General features: G+C 42.0%; 1 protein-coding gene across 3 annotated transcripts in view; it reads right to left on the bottom strand.

Annotated features, from left to right (window-relative positions):
• Positions 1–20,600, bottom strand: part of Nell1 (neural EGFL like 1) — an 822,199-nt gene that overhangs the window by 19,322 nt on the left and 782,277 nt on the right. For all 3 annotated transcript variants that reach the window (XM_048442384.3, XM_048442394.3, XM_085682700.2), the window contains one exon: positions 3,668–3,861. In XM_048442384.3, coding sequence (XP_048298341.2) covers positions 3,668–3,861 — 194 coding nt within the window. The remainder of the gene's footprint in view (positions 1–3,667; positions 3,862–20,600) is intronic.

Genomic DNA, 20,600 nt, shown 5'->3' with positions numbered 1-20,600 from the left:
ACTCAAATGAGATCCTTGTAAGTACAAAAATACTGACATAATTCCATGTATTCTATATGATCATGATGCAATAAAACCTAAAGGTGACAGAAAAAAATTATCCTAGTAAGCACACAAGCTCATAAAGATGGAACAATTCATTACTGAATGATGATTGTGTCAAGGAAGAAATCAGGAAAGAGATTCCTGGAAATAAATGAAAATGAACGCACAGCACAGCAGAACTTCTGGGACATGCCGAAAGCAGTCCCACAGTGGAAACTTAAAGTTGTAAATGCCCACATTAAAAATCAGAGAGAGCACAAACAAATGACTTAATGACGCAACACAAAATTTGAAAAAAAAAAAGGGAACAAAGTAAATCCAAACCCAACACCAGTCACAGAGGACCCCTTTGACTTGTTGGTCAGCATTGTCCAAGAGACTCCAAAAACATTATAGACTATTGCCATTGTCCTTGGTGCTTGGTGGCCTCCTAAGGGTGGAAGTCAGGTCCCTATTGCTGAGCTATGAACTTTTCTCACCAGGAGGGAGACCATGACTAGTGCTGGGAACTTACCCAGCAACCCAGAGTCGATAGAGTCATCAATCTTGAAGGAGAACCCACAGCCTCCAGCTTTCTGCATAATCCTTAACTACTTTCTAACCACGTGTCCTTTAAGCTATAGGAAAATGCGGTTCTCACTCCTCGTCAAGGAAAACGCCTTTTGGCAATCGACAGCATCACAGAAAACCCCAACAGATAAATATGCGGAGTTCTCTAGCTCAGTTCTAATTGATAGATCAGAAATACAACTCTGGTCCATAGGGCTGAGGGATCAGAGCAAAAAGGTGTAGGAGAGATGGTAAGAGAGGAAGAAGCCGGGAGTTTGCTGTGAGATTGTGTCTCCTAGAAATGTCAGAAGCTACACTCTTGAAGTCTCACCAGCGTAGCTATCTAAACATAGCCTAAACAGAGATGACACCAACACACATGCTACCCTGGACACGAGAGAGTTCATGAGGCCACAAGCTTAGGCTAAAATCTACAGGCAACTAAAAGAATGCTGAGAATAGGAGAAGCAGTCTTCCCTGGGGAAGAGGCACCAATTAGTCGTCCAATGCTAAGTGGTCAGCCCTGAACATATAAAAGTATGTACATACAGGTGCCATTGTATGGACTGAGCAGGTTGTATTTGTATATTCAGAAGCACACACACACACACACCCAATTCAGAAAAAAAGCCAAGAATTTGAAAGCAAGCAAGGGCTAAATGGGGCTGGTAGGTGTGGAGGAAAGGAAAGAAGGAGGTATGGTGTAATTATATTATAATCTCAAAAAGTAAAATATTATTTAAAACATAAATAGTTTAAATATCATAGAGTAATGTATACAGTATCATTGTATTGTTTATTTTGAACAAATTGTTAAAAATCAATCTCATGCTTTTTTCATAAGTGTTGAAGTGGAGGTGGCAGAGAAATATTACTAATATGACTTATTAACAGGACTATAAGGACTGCTCACCCAGAGAATCAAGTTTAGCCCAGCTCCTCAGAAGATGTTAGATACACTTTAGGAAACAGCGGAGAGAAAGGGAAGCAGACTGCTGGGATTGTTAGGATAGTAAAGGAAGCCTAGGAGAGCATTCATGCTTGCTGGGTGCCTGGTTTTATCACAGACTTAAATGTAGCTGAAAATAGAGTTAAAGGTGTTTAGCTTCGTAGTACTCAATACTCTGGTCGCCTAGAATGCCTGGAAAATCTTGGGTGTAGGAAGATTGTAATTACCCTCAGAAATCGGGAAAGAAGTACAGAACTTGGCCACTCTACTGCTGGAACAGGGATCCTTCTTTCATACTCTAGCCCGTAACGATCTTTCCTTTCCCTAGAAAGTGGTGGTCTTTGTGTCAGCACCACCTGGTTAGATACTATACTTGATAACATCTATTTGGTGGCTGCTAACATCCTATCCATGAGCTATACTCCTGACCGGAGTGTTTGAGCTCCCGAAGCTGGCATGGCTTCTTACCTCGCTGGCTTCTAACACTTGAGTCTGCATCCTCTATGGGGAAAAAGTGCGCTTTGGGACAATGGGAACCCTAGGCTCTGGATAGTGTACAAATGGGTAAGTGCCAGACGAGACATTGGCATCTTAGAGAGAGGATGAGTCTCTTGATCCATTAGGGGTATTTTCTTCATCATTCCAAGCTGTGTTTACACAAGAGACGATGCTGGATTCTAATTATAGGCTATTTGGAACATAGCCCGGGACAGGGTGCTCAATCAATGGGGAAAAATGGATCTAAATTTGGGTTACAGAATTAGGTGTACGTGGAAAAGGGAAAACAGGGGCCGTGGGTTAAGAACATGGCGATGTATCTCTCCCAAGTAGACCGTGGCTTCTGATGCGGTGGGGCCAGATGTCAAGGCAGAAGATAAATCACATGGGTTCCTCAGGCTCATCCCTGCTATGTTTCTGGGGAACACAGAATTCATCAGGAGACCTGGCTTCCTAAGAGGCTACTAAGCAACTAATATTTCTTGTTTTCTATGCCTAGAAAACCCATGATTAAATCATCTCACCCTAATATGTAAGCCGAAAGCTACAGTAAAGTAGTTTTTGAAAAAAAATTAAAATAAATTGGTGAAATCAACAAAAGAAGAAAGGAAGCATGAGGAAATCAAACATTTTAACAAGCCCATTTTGTTCTTGTTTATATATATTCTATATTATTCTAACCACAGTTCTCCCTCCCACCCTACCTCCCTCTCCCACCAGCTTCCCCCAAGCCCACACCCCCATCCACTTCTCTCAAAGGGTAAGAGCTCCCATGAGGAGTTAACAAAGTCTGCACATTAAATTAAGACAGGACCAAGTCCCTCTCCTTGTGTTAAGGATGAATATGGCATCCTACCCTAGGCAATGGGCTCCAATAAGCTTGCTCATGCCCCAGGGATAATCCTGGTCCTACTTCCAGGGACCCCTGAGACAGTCCAAGGTTTACCACTGTCTCCCACATATGGAGCAACAGGACCATTTTGTAAAACAGTAAGTAAAAGGACACTGTTGCAGAAGCGTGTCTCCACGAGAATTTGACTTGCCTTCCTGAGACTAAACTTAGGAGATACCCCAGCAATGAGCAAGACAAGGGAGCCACCATACTACCATCTTCATTTGTCTAGAACGAGGTTTACCCATTCATGTCTGACTACTACATCAAGGGCCTGGAAGCTTGGCTTTTCTGGATGATGCTCCCCAAACAGTGAGTCAGTGACTGAGAGTTCTTGCAAGTGACCATCTCAGGTGGAGACTTCTGGATCAGCAAGCTTAGGTAAGTGTAGAATACAGGTTTACGCAAACTCTCACCTGATCAACAACCAAGGCATTCTGTGGCTCTCAGCACAAGAACCACCCTTGACCACTCTTCCCAACTTCTCCTGATATGTAGTTTCTTCTTAATGTTGTAACCCACTTGTCACAAAAAAAAGACAGCGTAAATTCAAAGCCAGTTTGCTATTCATTCATCATCAGTTGGCTGTATTGCAGATTAGAATAGAGAGGTCCTTTTGAAAACTAAGGGCCTCTCTGTCCTATGTGTACCAAGTCAGAAAGAAGCCCGTGGTGCACGGAGAGGAAGAAGCAGCAGAGAACAGTACAGCTTCCAGCGCAGCCTGTCAGCCTCACCTTGCAGGAACACACGGAACACCTGTCTTCTCTCAGGATCCACACCTGCCCATTGTGCTTCAGTCCTCCTTCGTGGGGGCAGTCGCCAGAGCACGAGGGCCCGGCGGGGCACAGGCAGTCGAAGCCTCCCACTAAGTTGACGCAGGCAGAGTCATTCCAACAGGTGTGGGTTCTTAAGGCACATTCGTCAATGTCTGCAATAAACACACCACAGAGCTTCAAACTCCAGCCAAGAGCACCCAGGAAATGACAACAGCAGTCAGTGACATGAAGCAGCATTATCGTGGCTTGCCCCCGTGCCAGCCATTTTGCCAGGCTTTCACAGGTCATTTCCTCTGCAAGGCAAACGCTCTGTGTGGGGAACCATGGCGCTAGGCTCAGAGTTAAGGCGCATGCCCACTGCCAGCTAGCCAGTGGCTGCTGTGAGTTCAAATTTATGGCTGTCTGACTGGTTAAAATATCCGCTTTCAGCACAGCTCTAGTCTCATATAGTGGCCATGAATTTTATTAAGTCGTCAACCACAGAATGCAGCTTTGAAGTCTAGCTCTTCTAGAAAAATGTGCGTGTGGCTAAGCCACTGAGCAGAAACCACTGGATAATGAGGGCGGACTTGACTCAGTCAGTCTTAGCAAGATCCCGATGTCAGGGCTTTGGGAGAAGTGAGTGTACTATTCTTGGTAGGTGCTCTACTTAATATTAAAATAGTTAACACCCTCATGGCCAAGAGAATGTCGGGTCTCACAGAAAATGTCGGGGCCACGGGAGGTACGGCATGAACATGGACGAAGGCAAGCATATTGAAGAGAGTGCTCACCGACAAGATAATAGTGAAAGAAGACAAAGTGAGTCGCTCCACCTGACAGTTCAAACTTGAGTGACCCTGATGTCTCCAACACACTCCTGCCCGGTCCTGCTTGAACTCTTTCCTGACAGCCGACTTGAAAGTCATCCAATGCTGCCTTTAAATGGCTACTTTTAAAGAATATACTCGTTGAAGTTAGAGGAGACATCTTACCTGGCAGCTCCTGCTCACTGGTACCATGTCATATCAAGAGAATTGTACTTGGCCTTTCTCCCTATGCCACTTTAAAGCTTTATTGGAAGACGCTTGTCTTCTGTCTGTCAGAATCTTCTACCCCCATGGCTAATACACAGCCATGTCTACAAATACCCTTCGGATGCTGAAAATTTACTGTGTACAAGGGGACTGGCACAGCAAAAGAGACTGATATTAAAAATGACATGAAAGGACATGCAAGATACTGCTGTCGTGAAGCTGATAAGACAGAACACTGGCTTTGACATCTATTGTCAGGCTACAAATCATTGGGCCGGGCTCCCGTAGGGAGAGCGAAATGTTAGAATAATGTTACATAATGTGAATCCCATGTTAAAACCTGTGTGAAGTTGTAAATAATTCATTAGAATAAAAGAATCAACCCTCCGTGGAGAGGCTTCTTCTTGTAATAAGATGAATGTTAACACAGAGGCCCACAACTGGACAGTGTGTAGAGAGTGAGAGACTTTGGAACACTCAGCCCTTAGTGGGGTGTCTTCCTCAAACTCCTCCCCTCGGGGATCAGGGAGCTATAGGCAGGAGGAATCAGAAGGATTGTCAGAGTCTGAAAGGATGGAGGACTCCAGGAAGACTGTCTTCTAGTCACACGCCAGATGCACATAGAAACTCAGAGACCGTGGCAGCATGCACAAGGCTGCAAAAGTTCAAGCCAGACTGGGTACCAGCACTGATAAGGGGGAGTGGACAGAGTTCCATTCAGAACCATTTAGGTTAAAAGTCATTTGCAATTGATATCTGCTGGGAAAGAGGAAATCATCTTTCTCCAATATGATGTCACTGAGTGGATCATATTGGATCCACTGGGTGGATCAAACACATTCTGGGGCAGGACCCATGGTCAGGAGTAGTTAGGCAGCACAACACAGGTTCGATGATATTTTTGTGGATTTTTGTTTCATTTTGTTTGGCGTCTTTTGTATTGATCTTTTGCTTGTTTCTTTTGTGGGGCTTTTTTTTTTGAAAAAGCAAGAAAAAACATCAAGTTGGGTAGGTATGGAGATGGGAAGGATCTAGGAGGAGTTGGAGAATGGGAAAGCATAATCAAAATTTTAAATATATATTAAATTGAATATATACATATATATATTAATATTAAAAAGAATCATTTTGGAAATCTTACATTACAATTATAAGGCCATAAGAGGAATTTTCCCTGATACATGTACCCTGCTATGTGTGTGTGTGCACTTGTGTGTGGTTCTGCACAGACATCGGTAGTGAGGCTACACTGACAGTTCCAATGCTTCATCACTATTGGAGCGAGTTGTGGTATATTGATCACAAGACAGAAAGTTAGCATCAGTGTTTAAAGAGGGTAAACTGGGGTACAGCTAGGCTACTTTGCATGTTAGCTGGGGTTGCTTCTTGACGGTTCTGTTCTACTGTGCCAACTCAACGGCTGAAGTGTACTACAGTGTTCTCTGGTTTCTATTTACTTTCAACAACTTCCATTCTAGACTCTAAGATTAGTTTCCAGATATTATATCTTGCATAGATCCCTTGAGTACTTTTAGTTGACATTCTGAGTGTAAAATGATGCAATTACCCCAAGTGTGTTCGAGTTTTGAAGCAATTATGACTTAAAAATAATGGGAAATCTATGACCTGTGTTCTCTTCTTGACTGCAGGGACCATATTGCTATAAAACAGATTCATGGCAACAATACAAGAAGACATTAGGTAGTTTCAGTGCTATATTTTTTGTGACACAGGGGGCTGAACCTGCAGTCTTGTGCATGCAACACATGTGCCTTCTGAATGAGCTCTATCCCCAGATCTGTTTTTACTTTTTATTTTGAGAAAATGTCTCCTGACATTGCTTAGCTGGCTTTTAACTCACCCAGGAGCCCAGGTTAACCTTGAATGTGCAACCCACTTACATAGTCCTCTAGAGGATCTGAGATTGTAGATCTGTATCTCTAGACACACATAACAATTATTTGTAGAACCTATTTCCTTCTAAGATATACTTTCTCTTTTTGTCTTACCATCTGAAGTCTCAGGGAAGCCATTTAGTTAATAAACAATGATCAAAAGCCATAGAAAGAATGACAAAATTCAGTGCCTGGATTCCATTCTTGGCCCTGTGATATTTCTTATCCTAAGATGTTTCTCAGAGACATTGCTGCCTCATTATAGGGTGACTCTACTTTAACCTTTTCTATATATGTGCTGTAAATATTTTAGGAAGCTTCTACAGTAATAGGGTTTCCTTCTGACTCTATTTAAATGTCTGGAGTGTTACTTGTCCCTTTCTGTAAAGGGAAATAGTGGAACTCTATCCTTATAACCCATCTGAGTTACAATATTCTTTAATTGTTTCATTTCATATGTGAATACAAATGTCTTTTCATCATAGCCAATATCTTCTTCTTACCAATCCCCCTATTGCCCTCACACTTTTCTTTTCAACTTCATGCACTCTTTTTTAAATCTACTGAGCCCACTTAGTATTTGACTGTTAGTCTATAGATGACTGTAGGGTCATCTACAGGAATATGGGAAGATAACCATGGGCTACATCCAAGGGAGCAAACTGACTCTCTCTGTCCAGCAGTCATCAATTGATGTGCACATCATTACAGACAGAAGGCCCACTGAGGGCAGAGTTTACATTCTATTGAACACTCTTCCCAGTATTCCGAATGACAGAAAACATCGTAGACAATCCGTTTATATAACTTTATATAATACATAAATTCATGACACTTACACCAACACTATTCACACAGCCTATATCGACAAAACTTTGGTTTTGGAGTCTTCAGCAAGCCCAAGGAATAACTAATACTTTGCCCTCCAGGGGAAACATTTCCTTACTGAGTTATAATCTAAGAAATTCTTGATTCTAATTTAAAGTAGACTAAGCATATAAAATGAATAATCATAGTGAAATAGGAAAGCAAAAGCTCATCCCCCAAAGAATTTTATTTTTCTACTAATATTTTTAGGAACAAGGCAGAGGGGACTACAATAAATCTCTCCAGAATCTCTCTATAAATATAATTTCAACCAATCCATTACTAATTTTTGTTGTCTCTAAACTAATCTCAAAATTGGCAGTTAATTACCTCCCCTAAAATGTTAATTCCCCTTACCAAAATAACAATTTAGTAGTTGGCTATTTCAAATTGACAAAACTGCAAACACATTAGTAATCTTTTTCTTTAGCAAAACATTCAGCATAATGATAAGAATACCTACTGTCCATAATAAAAAAAAAAAACAATGTGGAAAACCCATTTTTTTTCCCCCTGCAGAACGAATGGATTTCAAAGTCAATACAGGACCATGTTGCCGGCAGAGTTCCATGTAATTGCTTTACTTATGACACAGAAACCTAATTCTGCTTCCATGCAATTTAACAGATTTATGGAAAGCCAGATGTTAGCAATTATGGAAACTGGCATTATTCATATTCTTGGTAACACAGACCTGTATGCGCTGCACAAAGCCAACTTAATCTATTACACATATCCCAAGGCATCCAAAAGGAAGAGACACCCTATTTACATATTGCAATTGTTGTTCTCAGTTGTGCAAATGCAAAAAGTATCTCCCAGGAGACTTCTCCAAATCATCAGACAGGCACCCAGCCTGACAAGGGACAAGGTAGCAAGAAATCAACTAAGGCATTTCCTGCTCAAATCCACAGTCATTACAGCAGCCTTGTTTTCCTTACTGTAAGTACTGGTTTTCCGTGGTTTCCTTGAGTTTCTCCTTTATAGATTTATTATTTAAATATTCCATGCTTGACTGAGACTTTGCTCACTAAGATTCCATGGCTAAGCCTACATTAGAACTTTTCACAAATTCTGAAAGCTGTGATTAGCATACCCCATTTTGCCTTAAGAGACGTCTAGTTGAATACAGTCTGGCTGATTCCTTCTTTGAGCTGAGGTTGTGGGTTACTTGAGCATGGAAGAAAATATACTTCAGAGATGTTTATATCAGAGGCAATCAAACCATTTTCAATTTAGCCCCAAACAATTTTCCTCCTCCTCGAGGGAAAAAAAAATGGCTCTGCAGGAGTCTTAATACCATCAAAACTGTAACACGGCTTGCCTGAGGAACTGGAGCTGATGCAGGTCGATTTCAGAACCCAACACAAACACCCTTCCCAAGGGGGAGCAGCAGTTAGGTCAAGAAAACGAATTGTTTCCTTACCCCATATTTCTCTTCCTTGAATAATTTTTATAGCATGTCAGACTCAAAGCAGGTGATGTGTCAGAAAAGGGAAGGTAGCCCTGGGTCTGAACATCCAGCTGTGTGAGTTCTGGCTCGCAAACCACTACCTGACATTAGTGGCTGCGAACTGAGAACAGAGCTAGGGGTTTTATTAGTGATAGGAAAGCAGAACTCAGGTGCCTCCCCCATACCCACAGCAGGATGACTTCTTTATGGTGGTAGAAAGACTATGAGAAAAGGCGTGTACGTTGCACATCAGCAGAATAATGCAACAAAATGAAGAAAAAGACAAGGTCTCCTGGCTTACAGACTATCAAAACCGCACAGTTAGCTCCAGGACCAGAATAAAGCATCGTAGCCACGTGACCTTGTCTTCAATCTGTCCACATTCATCTAGGCAGTCTGCTGTGGGGCACAGACTATTAAAAGATGAGGCCGACACACATTACACATTGGAAGTTACCAACAAGCACACTGGGGGACCCAGATCACCTCACTGTCACAGGGCATGAGACAGGTATCTAGACGAGATAAAAGGGCCATGCTTTCCTTATGTGCCATGTTGTATGTCGTTGGAAGTTTTCAGTGTTCCTCTTGGGTCATCTTTCCACTCTCTTAGTCCTACTGAGGAAATTCTTTAACTAAACGAAACCACGTGGTCTATACTAGCTATTCCCGCATGGGGTTCGTTATTTTGGTTCTTGGTGTCAACGACCTGGAGCTGCCACTAATTGGTTATCGCTGTAGTCCCCTGCATGTGTGAAAGCTTCCAGGGGCCTTGTCTTCCCAGCCCAGCTTCTGTGGCTTCTCGTGACCACTTATTGCAAAATCATTCCCTAGACTTAGCAAATATTGAAACACCGTTATGAAATCTTTGATCAGAGAGCTTTCATCAAACTCTTGAGGGTCAGTATTCCCTTAATCATCTTCTCAATTACCCATTCAGTCGCTAAAAATCGAGCAGCTGATTGATCGATTCACTCTGCTTATTGATTACGGTGTCAGGCTGCTGCCTACGGAAAGAGATGCAATGGGAGAGGGAGATGGGTACAGCCTCATGGGGAAGGATGCTAAAATGTACTATTTTTAAAACTTCATGTTTCCCAAAGGACCAACTCTTGTCTATCTTCTTCCTTCCCGCTCAGGGAAGAAGGCTTGAGAAGGGTGAGTTGCCTCTGAAATGTTCTTATTGTATGACTCTGGAGTATACGTAACTCCAAGGTCCAGTTATCCTTTGCAAAACACCAATAAAATGAATGTTGGGATAATATGGTAGTTTGGCTAAATTTAATAAAGTGCCATCCCACAGCCGTTTGAAGATGCTGAGCTTCCACTACTGGTCCTGGTCCCTTTCCTGCTATATGGTTTGTCACTTAGGGTTCATCTCCTCCTGGGAGTTCCACTCTCCCACCTGCCACTTAGAGTTCGTCTCTTTCCAAGAATTCCCCATCTCTTGTTTCCCAAGGCTGTAGTCAATCTTCGTTCCAGTCCACAACTCTTACCATGCAGCCAGAATCCCTTTCCTCTCTTTGTAAAGGTAATCTTCATAATTCTGAAGTCTCACACAGATTCATGAGCTGTAGTTAGTCTACTAGCCAGCAAGATCCAGGGATGTCACCACCCCAAGTCCTCTGTGACCTTGTTCTACAAATCTTGCACTCAGGTTAAGTACCGGATATAATTTTTTAATACTCCATGAACTAGCCATTTATTGACATTTATTTACAGAATATGCAGATTTTCGTGTTTTACTGCAGATGGAGAAAAGAGCACTTCCGGGAGAAAAAGCAGAGCTGATATGGGCAAAGCAGCATTCTAAGTTGCCGAGTTCCCTACTGTCTGCTGTGAAAAAGTCCTACCTCTGTATCTATAGCAAATTTGTCTAAAATCATCACGATTCTGACCAGTGAAGAGGAGGAATAAAAAAAAATCTATTAAAATTGAAATACTCACTATCTGAAGAGAGTTTCACACCCACAGAAGCCATGGTATCGATGCCAAATGTGTTATAAGATTTATGTGTTTTCATAGATCTGCTCATGTGTGGGAGATAGATGGCTTTCTCTTACAAAGACATCCTAACACACATCCAGAACACAGGCACACAAAGTCCATCACGACGGTCAGGTCATAGTATTATTGAGACCATTTACTGAAATTCCACTCTTTGAGTGAAGCACTTGTTTCCTGATTGCCAGCTTAACATCGCTTCCATCTACTTTATACTTATGTTTTGTTCCACTCTGAACATTTTCTCTACCATCCATATCCACTCAAATCTGTAGGACTCACTTGTCCCTTTCTTGCATATCTGTCACAAAATATTCTTGAGAGCCTTTTGCCTACTAAGAAATGTATAAATAATTGTTATACTTGAATGTGGTTGAGCTGCATTGAAAGGAACCCTTGCAATTGCTTCTCAACTTCTTGGCTGAGGTGAAGTATCGAAGTAACCTTTGCCCTTTGATACTCTGCTTTCTTTCTAGCAAAATAACTAATTAGCTACACATAATACTTCCTAAGATCTTGTCGATTTCCAAGTTTATATGTATACCTTCAGCTGTGTGGTATGGAGGCATTTCATATAAATTCTAGTAGATAAAGCTTGCCTGAGGATCAGAAAAGTAAAACAGCCCCCATGGCCTGCTTACAGACTAGGTGGTGAAACACGCCTTTAATCCCAGTAACCTCACTGGTTTGCCATAGAACCCGGGTGGTGCACACCTTTAATCCCAGTGGTGCACACCTTTAATCTCAGCCCTAGAGAGGAATATAAAATGTGAGGAGACAGCTCAGTCTTGGTCTCATTCTGAGATTGCTGGAGGCAGGATTGTCATTTAGGACTGAGGTTGAGATAAGAGTCAGTGGACGGCTGCTTTGCTTTTCAGATCTTCAGATTGAATCCCAATTTCTGCCTCTGAGTTTTTATAAATTGTGCTTCATTGTAGAGTTTATAAGTCAAGCATTAGAGAACGGGTAATAACATATAAAAGTCAAATGTAAATAGAGGAAAGAATCTATCCTTGGGACAATAAACAGATTCCCTAGATTTTACCTGGACATAGTAACTCATCTATAGAGTAGTAGCACTTGGGAAACTGAGGCAGAGGGACTATTATTAGTTATATGACAGCATGGGGTGCATAGAAAGACTGTTTTTAAAAATGAAAAACAGTAACAACAAAAATAGAGAGAATTCAGCAGTTTCCTTGAACCTTTAACAGTTAGGGAAACAATTCTAGTCTCCTCTACTGGCATTGACAAGCAAGCGCCAGAGAGAGGAGACATGCTTTTCTTGTCTACATTATGTCTGCAGCAAAGTAATCTTTAATGACAAATCCACGTAGGGAACCAAGCAGGGTGAACCCACACTAACCCCTGATCTGACGGAGCAGTCTCTGAAGCATGCTGTCAGGTAGGGGGATTATTTCTTTTCTTTCCTAGGTCAGTGGAAAGTCTTAGACACAGAAAGGTTATAAAGACATTTGTAAGAATTGCCCTTAGAAGGTAATGTACATAAAACCATTTCTACTGGTGAGCTTCCCAAGACTGTTCTCAGTCCAGCAACAGATCTGTGTGAGAGCTGCTATGGATTCAGAGACTGCTGTGGTTCATTGTGATCTTTAACTTCTGGTGGACAGGCAAGACTCTTCCCAAATGGCCTTCCTAATGGAACCTTCAGGACATTGTTCAAAGGCACGAATCTGGAATGCCACCCCAATATGGGAAACGACTGGTGACAATCTCACAAGGAAGTAAATAAAATCTTAAAGAGCTTCTGGTGGTTTTGCTGGGAGAATTTCATCTCTTTAGATAATTTTTCTATTTGTATTTCTGCTCTTGTAGAATTCCAATTGTCATCTGATTTGATAGAACAGCTCTTGGGATGTCTTTTATATGGAAAAAGATATTGTTTAGAAAGACTTAGAAGGCTTTAATAGGGAAAAGGGAAACTAAAGCACAAAGGTGGATATTTGATCCCACTTTGGAGACATTGTAGGTGTCTTTAATTTCTGGTTTATTTTTGCATCTGTTACCATGATGTATTCAAAATCTTACGGCGCAAACTAAGTTTGTTTCCAAGCAAAGCAGGGAAAGCCAAAGATTCCATCCTTGAGAATACATACTTCAGCTCACCTGAGTAACTAAGGCCATCTAGCCCAGCCCTTCCCATCCTTAGAAGACCTGAACAGATAGCAGCCTGGCTTCCCTGAGATAACAACTCTAAGTTCCTTATCATCACTATTACTTTCAGTCACCACCTAAGGCCAGAGGCCTGTTTCTCAGTTCCTGGGAGGGTGTGGAATATCTTACTCACATAATGCAGGTAACAAATCCAGAGGGATTTACATCGGTCAATGCCACCACATTTTAAATTATTTTTTAAGGTTTTACTATCCTGACTATTAAATCTCCTATCACCCTTCCTTTTTTCTTTTAAAATCATCCAATCATGCGGATGGAGAGATGGCTCAGTGGTTAAGAGAACTTGCGACTCATTCAGGAGATCCAGGTTCACTTCCCAGCACCCATTTTAAGTGGCTCCATTTTCATCTAACTACAGCTCAAGAGGATCCCATATCTCTGACCACCAAGGGCAATCGCATGCATATACTGACATGCACACACATGCACATGCACACACACAACAAACTCCTACTACACATAATGTAAAGTAACAGAACAAATCTCAAAAATAAACACAAAACAACAACAAAAGACATTCAGTCACTTTATACAAATTAGACTTTTATTCTACTTAACTAGAATCATCCTCCATATTGCAATTTTATTACTAATTAAAAATTTCCTTGCCATTTTAGATTACTCTCTTATTGTGTTCATCTTTAACAATCCCTTGGTTATATTTAACGTTGCAAGAGCTGAAACAAAGGAAATTCTTGCTAGTCACACAAGGTCCAGTTATGTCATCAGGATAACTTGGATATGGGCCAATCATAATGGAGGTCTCTTTACTAACAGATATTTATTGAGCATACTCAATCTGCTAAGCATATGGATTACTCTTATCATTGCTATGAGAAAATGTCTGACGAAGGCAACTAAAGAGAATCACTCTGTCTTGGCTCATAGTTGAAGGTACACTTCATGACTGGAAGGCACGGCCACAGGCGTGTGAGATGACTGGCTACACAGCATATGAAGTAGTAGATACTGACTGTTAGCAGTCACCCTATTATATGGTACCTCGTTATTCTATCTGGAACCCTGCTTCACCCCTATTCAGAGAATACCCTACCTCTCAGCTAATTCTCTCTGGAAATGCACCCAGTCGCACATGCACACAAAGACATGTTGCCCCGATTCCCTTGGGAATTTACAGTCCAATCAACTGCTGAACAAAATTAACTATCCCACTGAGATAGCATCCCATGTGAAGTACTTCTGAGTTGGTGGAGCTATGTGATACATTAAAAATGGTTACTTCTACGAAAGACATCACGTGATTTCATGCGTCACAAAATTTCACCTTCGGGAGAAACTTCTTACAAGGAAGGTTTCAACACTCTCAACTCCTCCATTACAAACAGTCTCCAAACAGTCCAAACAGTCTGCCTTTGGTCCCTGGAGCACTTACCTCCCCTGCGCTCTGCCTGGAAACATTGTTGCCCTTGATATGTCCTTTATCTCCTTGGCTATCTCACTCTTCAAGGGAAACACCTTGCTTCCTCCACTTGCTCCAACCCCACCCTCTTTTTTTTTATTTGTTAATTAAAAATTTCCACCTCCTCCCTGCCTCCCTTTTTCCTCCCTCTCCCTACCTCCCCCTCCCTCTCTAGTCTTAAGAGCAGTCAGGGTTCCCTGCCCTGTGGAAAGTCCAAGGTCCTCCCCTCTCCATCCAGGTCTATAAAGGTGAGCATCCAAACAAACCAGGCTCCCACAAAGTCAGTCCATGAAGCAGAATAAAAACCCAGTGCCATTGTCCTTGGCCTCTCAGTCAGTCTTCATTGCCAGCCACATTCAGAGTGTCCATTTTGATCACATGCTCCATCACTCCCAGTCCAGCTGGCCTTGGTGAGCTCCCATTAGATCAGTCCCACCATCTCAATGAGTGAACGCACCCCTCGTGATCCTGACTTCCTTGCTCATGTTCTCCCTCCTTCTGCTCCTCATTTGGACCTTGGGAGCTAAGTTCAGTACTTCAATGTGGGTCTCTGTCTCTATCTCCATCCATTGCCAGATGAAGGTTCTATGGTGATATGCAAGATATTCATCAGTGTGGCTATGGGACAAGGCCAGTTCAGGCACCCTCTCCTCTGCTGCCCAAGGAACAATCTGGGGACCTCTCCTTGGATCTGGGAACCCCTCTAGAGACAAGTCTCTTGCAAACCCTAAAATGGCTCCCTTAATTAAGATATTTACTTCCCTGCTCCCATATCCACCCTTCCTCCATCCCACCCATCCCATTCCCCCAAGCTCTCCTGAATCCTCCCCTTCTCCTTTCTCTCTACCCATCTTCCCTTATATCCACTGCCCCCACACTCCTGTGCACCCAAGTTTTGCCTGGCAATCTTGTCTACTTCCCATATCCAGGAGGATAACTATATGATTTTCTTTGGGTTCACCTTCTTATTTAGCTTCTCTAGGATCACGAATTATAGGCTCAATGTCCTTTAATTATGGCTAGAATCCACTTATGAGTGAGTACACACCATATTCCTCTTTTTGGGTCTGGGTTACCTCACTCAGTGAAGTGTTTTCTATTTCCATCCATTTGCATGCAAAATTCAAGATGTCATTGTTTTTTACCGCTGAGTAAAACTCCAATGTGTATATGTTCCATACCTTCTTTAACCATTCTTCTATTGAGGGGCATCTAGGTTGTTTCCAGGTTCTGGCTATTACAAATAGTGCTGCTATGAACATAGTTGAACAAATGCTTTTGTAGTATGTTAGGGAATCTCTTGGGTATATTCCCAAGAGTGGAATTGCTGGGTCCTGAGGTACCAACTCCACCCTCTTTAAACATTATATATCTGGCCGGCCCACACTGTAACCTCCACCAATCTCTGCCTGTCTCCTTTCCCTGCCACTTAGACTTCAAGAAGGACTCAAAAGTTAATGGTGTTTTTTTTTCTTTTTTTGCCCACAGTGCTCTATTTGATGTGAGTAAAGCAGTTTAAGATTCTCATAAAGCCACAGGTAAACATTTCACAGCAGCAGGAGTAACCTCAAACTAAAGCAAACAACTCAATATCCCTCCCAAGGAAGCTGCAGATGCTGGTGTCTGAACGGCCGCTTAGACACGATCTTTGCCACTAAAGCATTTAAGCCAGAAGTTTCTATAATGAAACAATTGTTCCTATGGAGCCTCAAGAGGCAAGAAGCTGACAACTGCATAAGATTCAACACCCAGAATTATTCAGGAACTGAGAAAAGAAGGCAGATGACTCTCCCTGGAGAAAGGTTACATATCTCCAGGCAGAAAGTACCGAGGAGTTGAATCAGAACGGCAGCAGGAAATGCTGACTCTGGGACCTGCCATTTTCACAGTGGCTGTTACTCTGGAGAGGGTCAGCATCTTTCTGAGATCCCCAGGAAAGTATCCGCTCATGTCCTCTGTGAATTGTAAGCCCACATGTGCATGCGCAGTCAGTGCTCCTGCCTCCTCTGGAGGGGCTCAGTAGGAATCCATAGCAGTGGTTTGCAGACTGGAAAGGGCATCAGCATTAGTCAGCAGGGCTCAACCAAACCCCAAACACCAAGTTCTTTGTCTGGAGTGAGTGGAATTTACATTTCTAAGAACCTCCGGTAAAAGTGAGTGGTGCTGCCTAGAGGGTTACACTTCTGGACAACCATAATCCATATAGGACATTTCATATATAGGAAATAAGTCTTCAGTGTGCCCCACTTACCCTTCTCACTAGCAGAATGGTCTGACTACTCAGGAAAAAAGCAAAACCTTCACTTAACCCTTTTAAAGAGGCACACCCTGGTAATTCCATTAGAAGAGAGGGTGAGGCAGGAGGATTGAGAGATTCAGGCTGCCACATGTGTACCACCAGAATACCTGAGCCTACACGATGAGAGTCTGTGTCCAAAAAAAATAAATAAATAAAAATAAAAGAGAAACAAAACCCTAAAAATTTATAATAAAGAAAACTTGCTAGCAATAGCCTTCATGATCCTATAATAAAAACTCATAATATAGCTTCTGATGGTTGATCCTTAGAGATGCTACATTCATAAGAGAAGAAAGCCCTAAAGAAAACCCTAACTATACTGGTAAACACTGTCTTGGTCTGTGTTTTTTTTCCTGTGTAATACCCAACAATTCCTGATCTGCACACCCAGCCCAGCTCTAATAAGCTATCTTAATATCTATCATCGCTTCCCTTTCTTCTGACCTCCCACTGGGTGGGATATCACATCCCCAAAGGTTCACCTCTAGCCTCAGATGCTCTATATCACACATGCTCTTCCTATGCCCAGAGTCTGACTCAGCATATTCCTTCTAGAGACCTTTGAGATGCTATGATCTGATGTATAAAAATGTTTCCAAGTCTTAGTCAAGCAACATGAAGGCTATTCGTAAAACAGATGAATCTGATTGTATAGAAAGGAGATACTGCAGTTAGGGTTCTATTGCTGTGAAAAGACACCGTGGCCACAATAATTCTCATAAATGAAATCATTAAATCGGGGCTGTCTTATAGTTCAGAGATTTAGTTCATTTTCAGCATGGTAGGAAGCATGGAGGCATGCAGGCAGACATGGCGCTAGAGGAGTTGAGGGTTCTACATCACATTCCATGGGCAGCAGGAAGTGAACTGAGAACCACTAGACCTAAATGACCACATCAACAAAGAAAGTAGCAGATACACAGCCATAGATTGGCATAATTTCCTTCTAAGAAAGCTCAAATTACAATTTAAAAAAAAGATCTGCTTTTTACACAGCAGCTTCTGCACTCAACAAATCTTTGCTGCAGACACACTAAAGAAATGTCTTCAGAAGATGCTGATGTTTCAATATCACTTCCTGAAAAGGCTTTCTAAAAAGTTCCAAGAATTGGAGCTAAGTCATAAGATTTCATTGAGTGCTCTCTGCATAGGGAATTACTCTCCTGCAGAGATGGCCTCCAGACCGTTTATTCAGTCCCAGATGGTTAACTCTAAACAAATATACAAAACTTAATAACGGATTCTATAGGTTTTGGGTCTGTGTAAGAATAATCAGTAACAAAAGAAGAAGAGTCTATGAATTTAAGAGATAATAGATGGAGACTCAAGAGATGTTGGAGGGGGCAGGAAAAACGAGTAGATATAATATAAAGACAGAAATGTTAAAATTCTCAAAAAAAATTTCAAAAACTGTCTGGGAAATAAAAGAGATTTTTAGGCCAGATCAATTTTGGAACATTCATAATCCATAGGGAGGACTCAGCTTATTTGTTCATTAAATGGTCATTATGTAAATCACTTTCTGACAGAATTAGTCTGAGCATAAGTGAGTCCAGGAAAGGCAAGCTCTTACAGCATTAAATAGTGCATGGATTTTTGATATTACCAGTAGATTTTTATATTTTTCACCTGTGAGTCCAACTGTTCACATGCCACCTGTTATGGCTGCTCTCTTGTCTGAGCTGATTCTTTTCTTCCCTAATTGTCACCATATTTTATGGTGCCAGCCACATCATTTTACAGTGAACTCTAGTTTCTATAAGAAGGCCAGTGCTTGCTTCCTGGGTGATTTTATTTTCAACTTCCAAGTTTTACTCTTCCTGAGTTCTGAGTTCTCTGCACCATCCATCTCACCACCTTAATACTGTTTTATGGGTATGGATATTATATATGCATGTGTGTATATATATGTATGTATGCATAAATGCATATGTACATGCAGATGCATGCATTTGTGTGTGTGCGCATGTGAATATATGTGCTCACATACACACACTGACATCCTAATGGTTCCCTCTATTTTTATTCATATGGTTGTCATCTGATAAGACCTGAGCCCCAGCCTCCTCATATCCTCTGCCCTGCTCATGGCCATTGTTAGCTACTATGACCACTAGAAAGATGTTTCAACAACATGGAAATTGATCCCAAATCTATACTAACCAGGAACAAAGAAAGTATCTTAAATGACCCCTAAAAGCTCATGCGCTAAAGGCTTGGACCACAATGCAACAGTGTTTAGGAGTGTGACCTTTAAGAGGTGACTGGATCATTGGGGTTTTCACCTAGTCAGCACATCAATCCATTTCTGGATTCTGACCCAAATGGACCAGTTGGGCGATACCGGCAGCCTGGCTGAAGGAAATAGACTATTGAGGTCTTTCCCTTGACGGATGTAAGTTGCCCTGGCCATTTTTTAAACCTCTCTTTCTTGTCTGTGACCAGAAAAAGGTGACCAGTTTTCTTTATCACACGATTCCCACCATGATGTTCTGCCATGCCATGGACCTAAAGGTGGACCATAAAGGCCGTGCTATGGATCTAAAAGCAATGGACTTGGCCAACCATGGACCAAAGCCTCTAAAACCTTCCTCTTTTCATAGCATCTGTCACAGGTATCCTGTCCCAGAAGCACAAAGCTGAAGAACACAGGGCATCTGACAGGATAAACCTGAGAGTTAACTAGAGACCCTATTAGGATTCTAACAAATACCTGGATTTAGTTCCGGTGTTCAACACCATACGGCCGTGCACTGCTAGCCTGCTCATCCGCGTGACTGCCGAGCCTTGGGTATGACTGACCCTGCTCCCATGTCACATGTAAAGTGTTTATCACCGAAATGAGAAAGAGCATTTGTGTGTTCAGGGAAGTCTCTACAACACATCCTGTCTACTCGCCATGCTTCCCAGCCCCAGGTTTACACACGAGTGGCTGAATTGTCGAGGGAATAGCAAGCTTCCAAGGCGGGGGGGGGGGGGGGAGGTGACAGGATTCATTTTTGTCTGATTCATCAGCTGTAGACAACTCCACTGTCAGGTCTTTGGAGGGCACACAGAGAGCCAGAAACAAAGGGGGAGCATCTTCTCAACCTCTCTAACTGGGTCCTGGCGACATCGATCCATCCTATGTCTACCTTTACCAACTTGGCCTCTAAGTTTATCTGGAAACATTTATAACAGTTAACACCCTAGAAATGTCACAATACCTCTGACTAATTAATATGTGCTAACTAAAACTTTAGTAAGGAATTACAGAAGAACCTTCCCTAGTTGTTTGCTCCTTGTTGTATGGTGAGAGCGGTTGTACAGCTGTGCATGCGGTTGACTGTTTATAGTGGCCAGAGAGTGGAGCCCAGTATGGGGCCTTCTTCACTCTACAGTGTCCTGAGGACAAGGGAGTGACAGGAGGCTGGCAGCTGCCTACTGTTGGGAGAATAACTGTCTTCTTCCCATGTACCTCAACAAAAATGGATTTTGGTGGGTTCTGAAAATTTTGTTTATTAATTACTAGAAGGCATTTCCAACATGATTTAACCTTATATAGGCATGCAGATGTAAAGAACATGCCAAAATGCTGTAGGGATGAAAAACTGATTAATAACACAAGACTTAATAGCTGTAGGTCCACACAATGTGGAAGGCTTTTTAAAACTAATCTCATTAATAGAGAACATCTATGACAATGATTTTATGTGAAACTGGGCATGCTTTCTAGTCTCTTGAGGATGTTTTAAAAGACCC

This window comes from Myodes glareolus, chromosome 24 (assembly GCF_982192425.1).
Source record: "Myodes glareolus chromosome 24, mMyoGla1.1, whole genome shotgun sequence".
Taxonomy (NCBI): Eukaryota; Metazoa; Chordata; class Mammalia; order Rodentia; family Cricetidae; genus Myodes; species Myodes glareolus.
The sequence above is the reverse complement of the archived record's forward strand: the minus strand, read 5'-3'. Positions and strand labels throughout refer to the sequence as shown.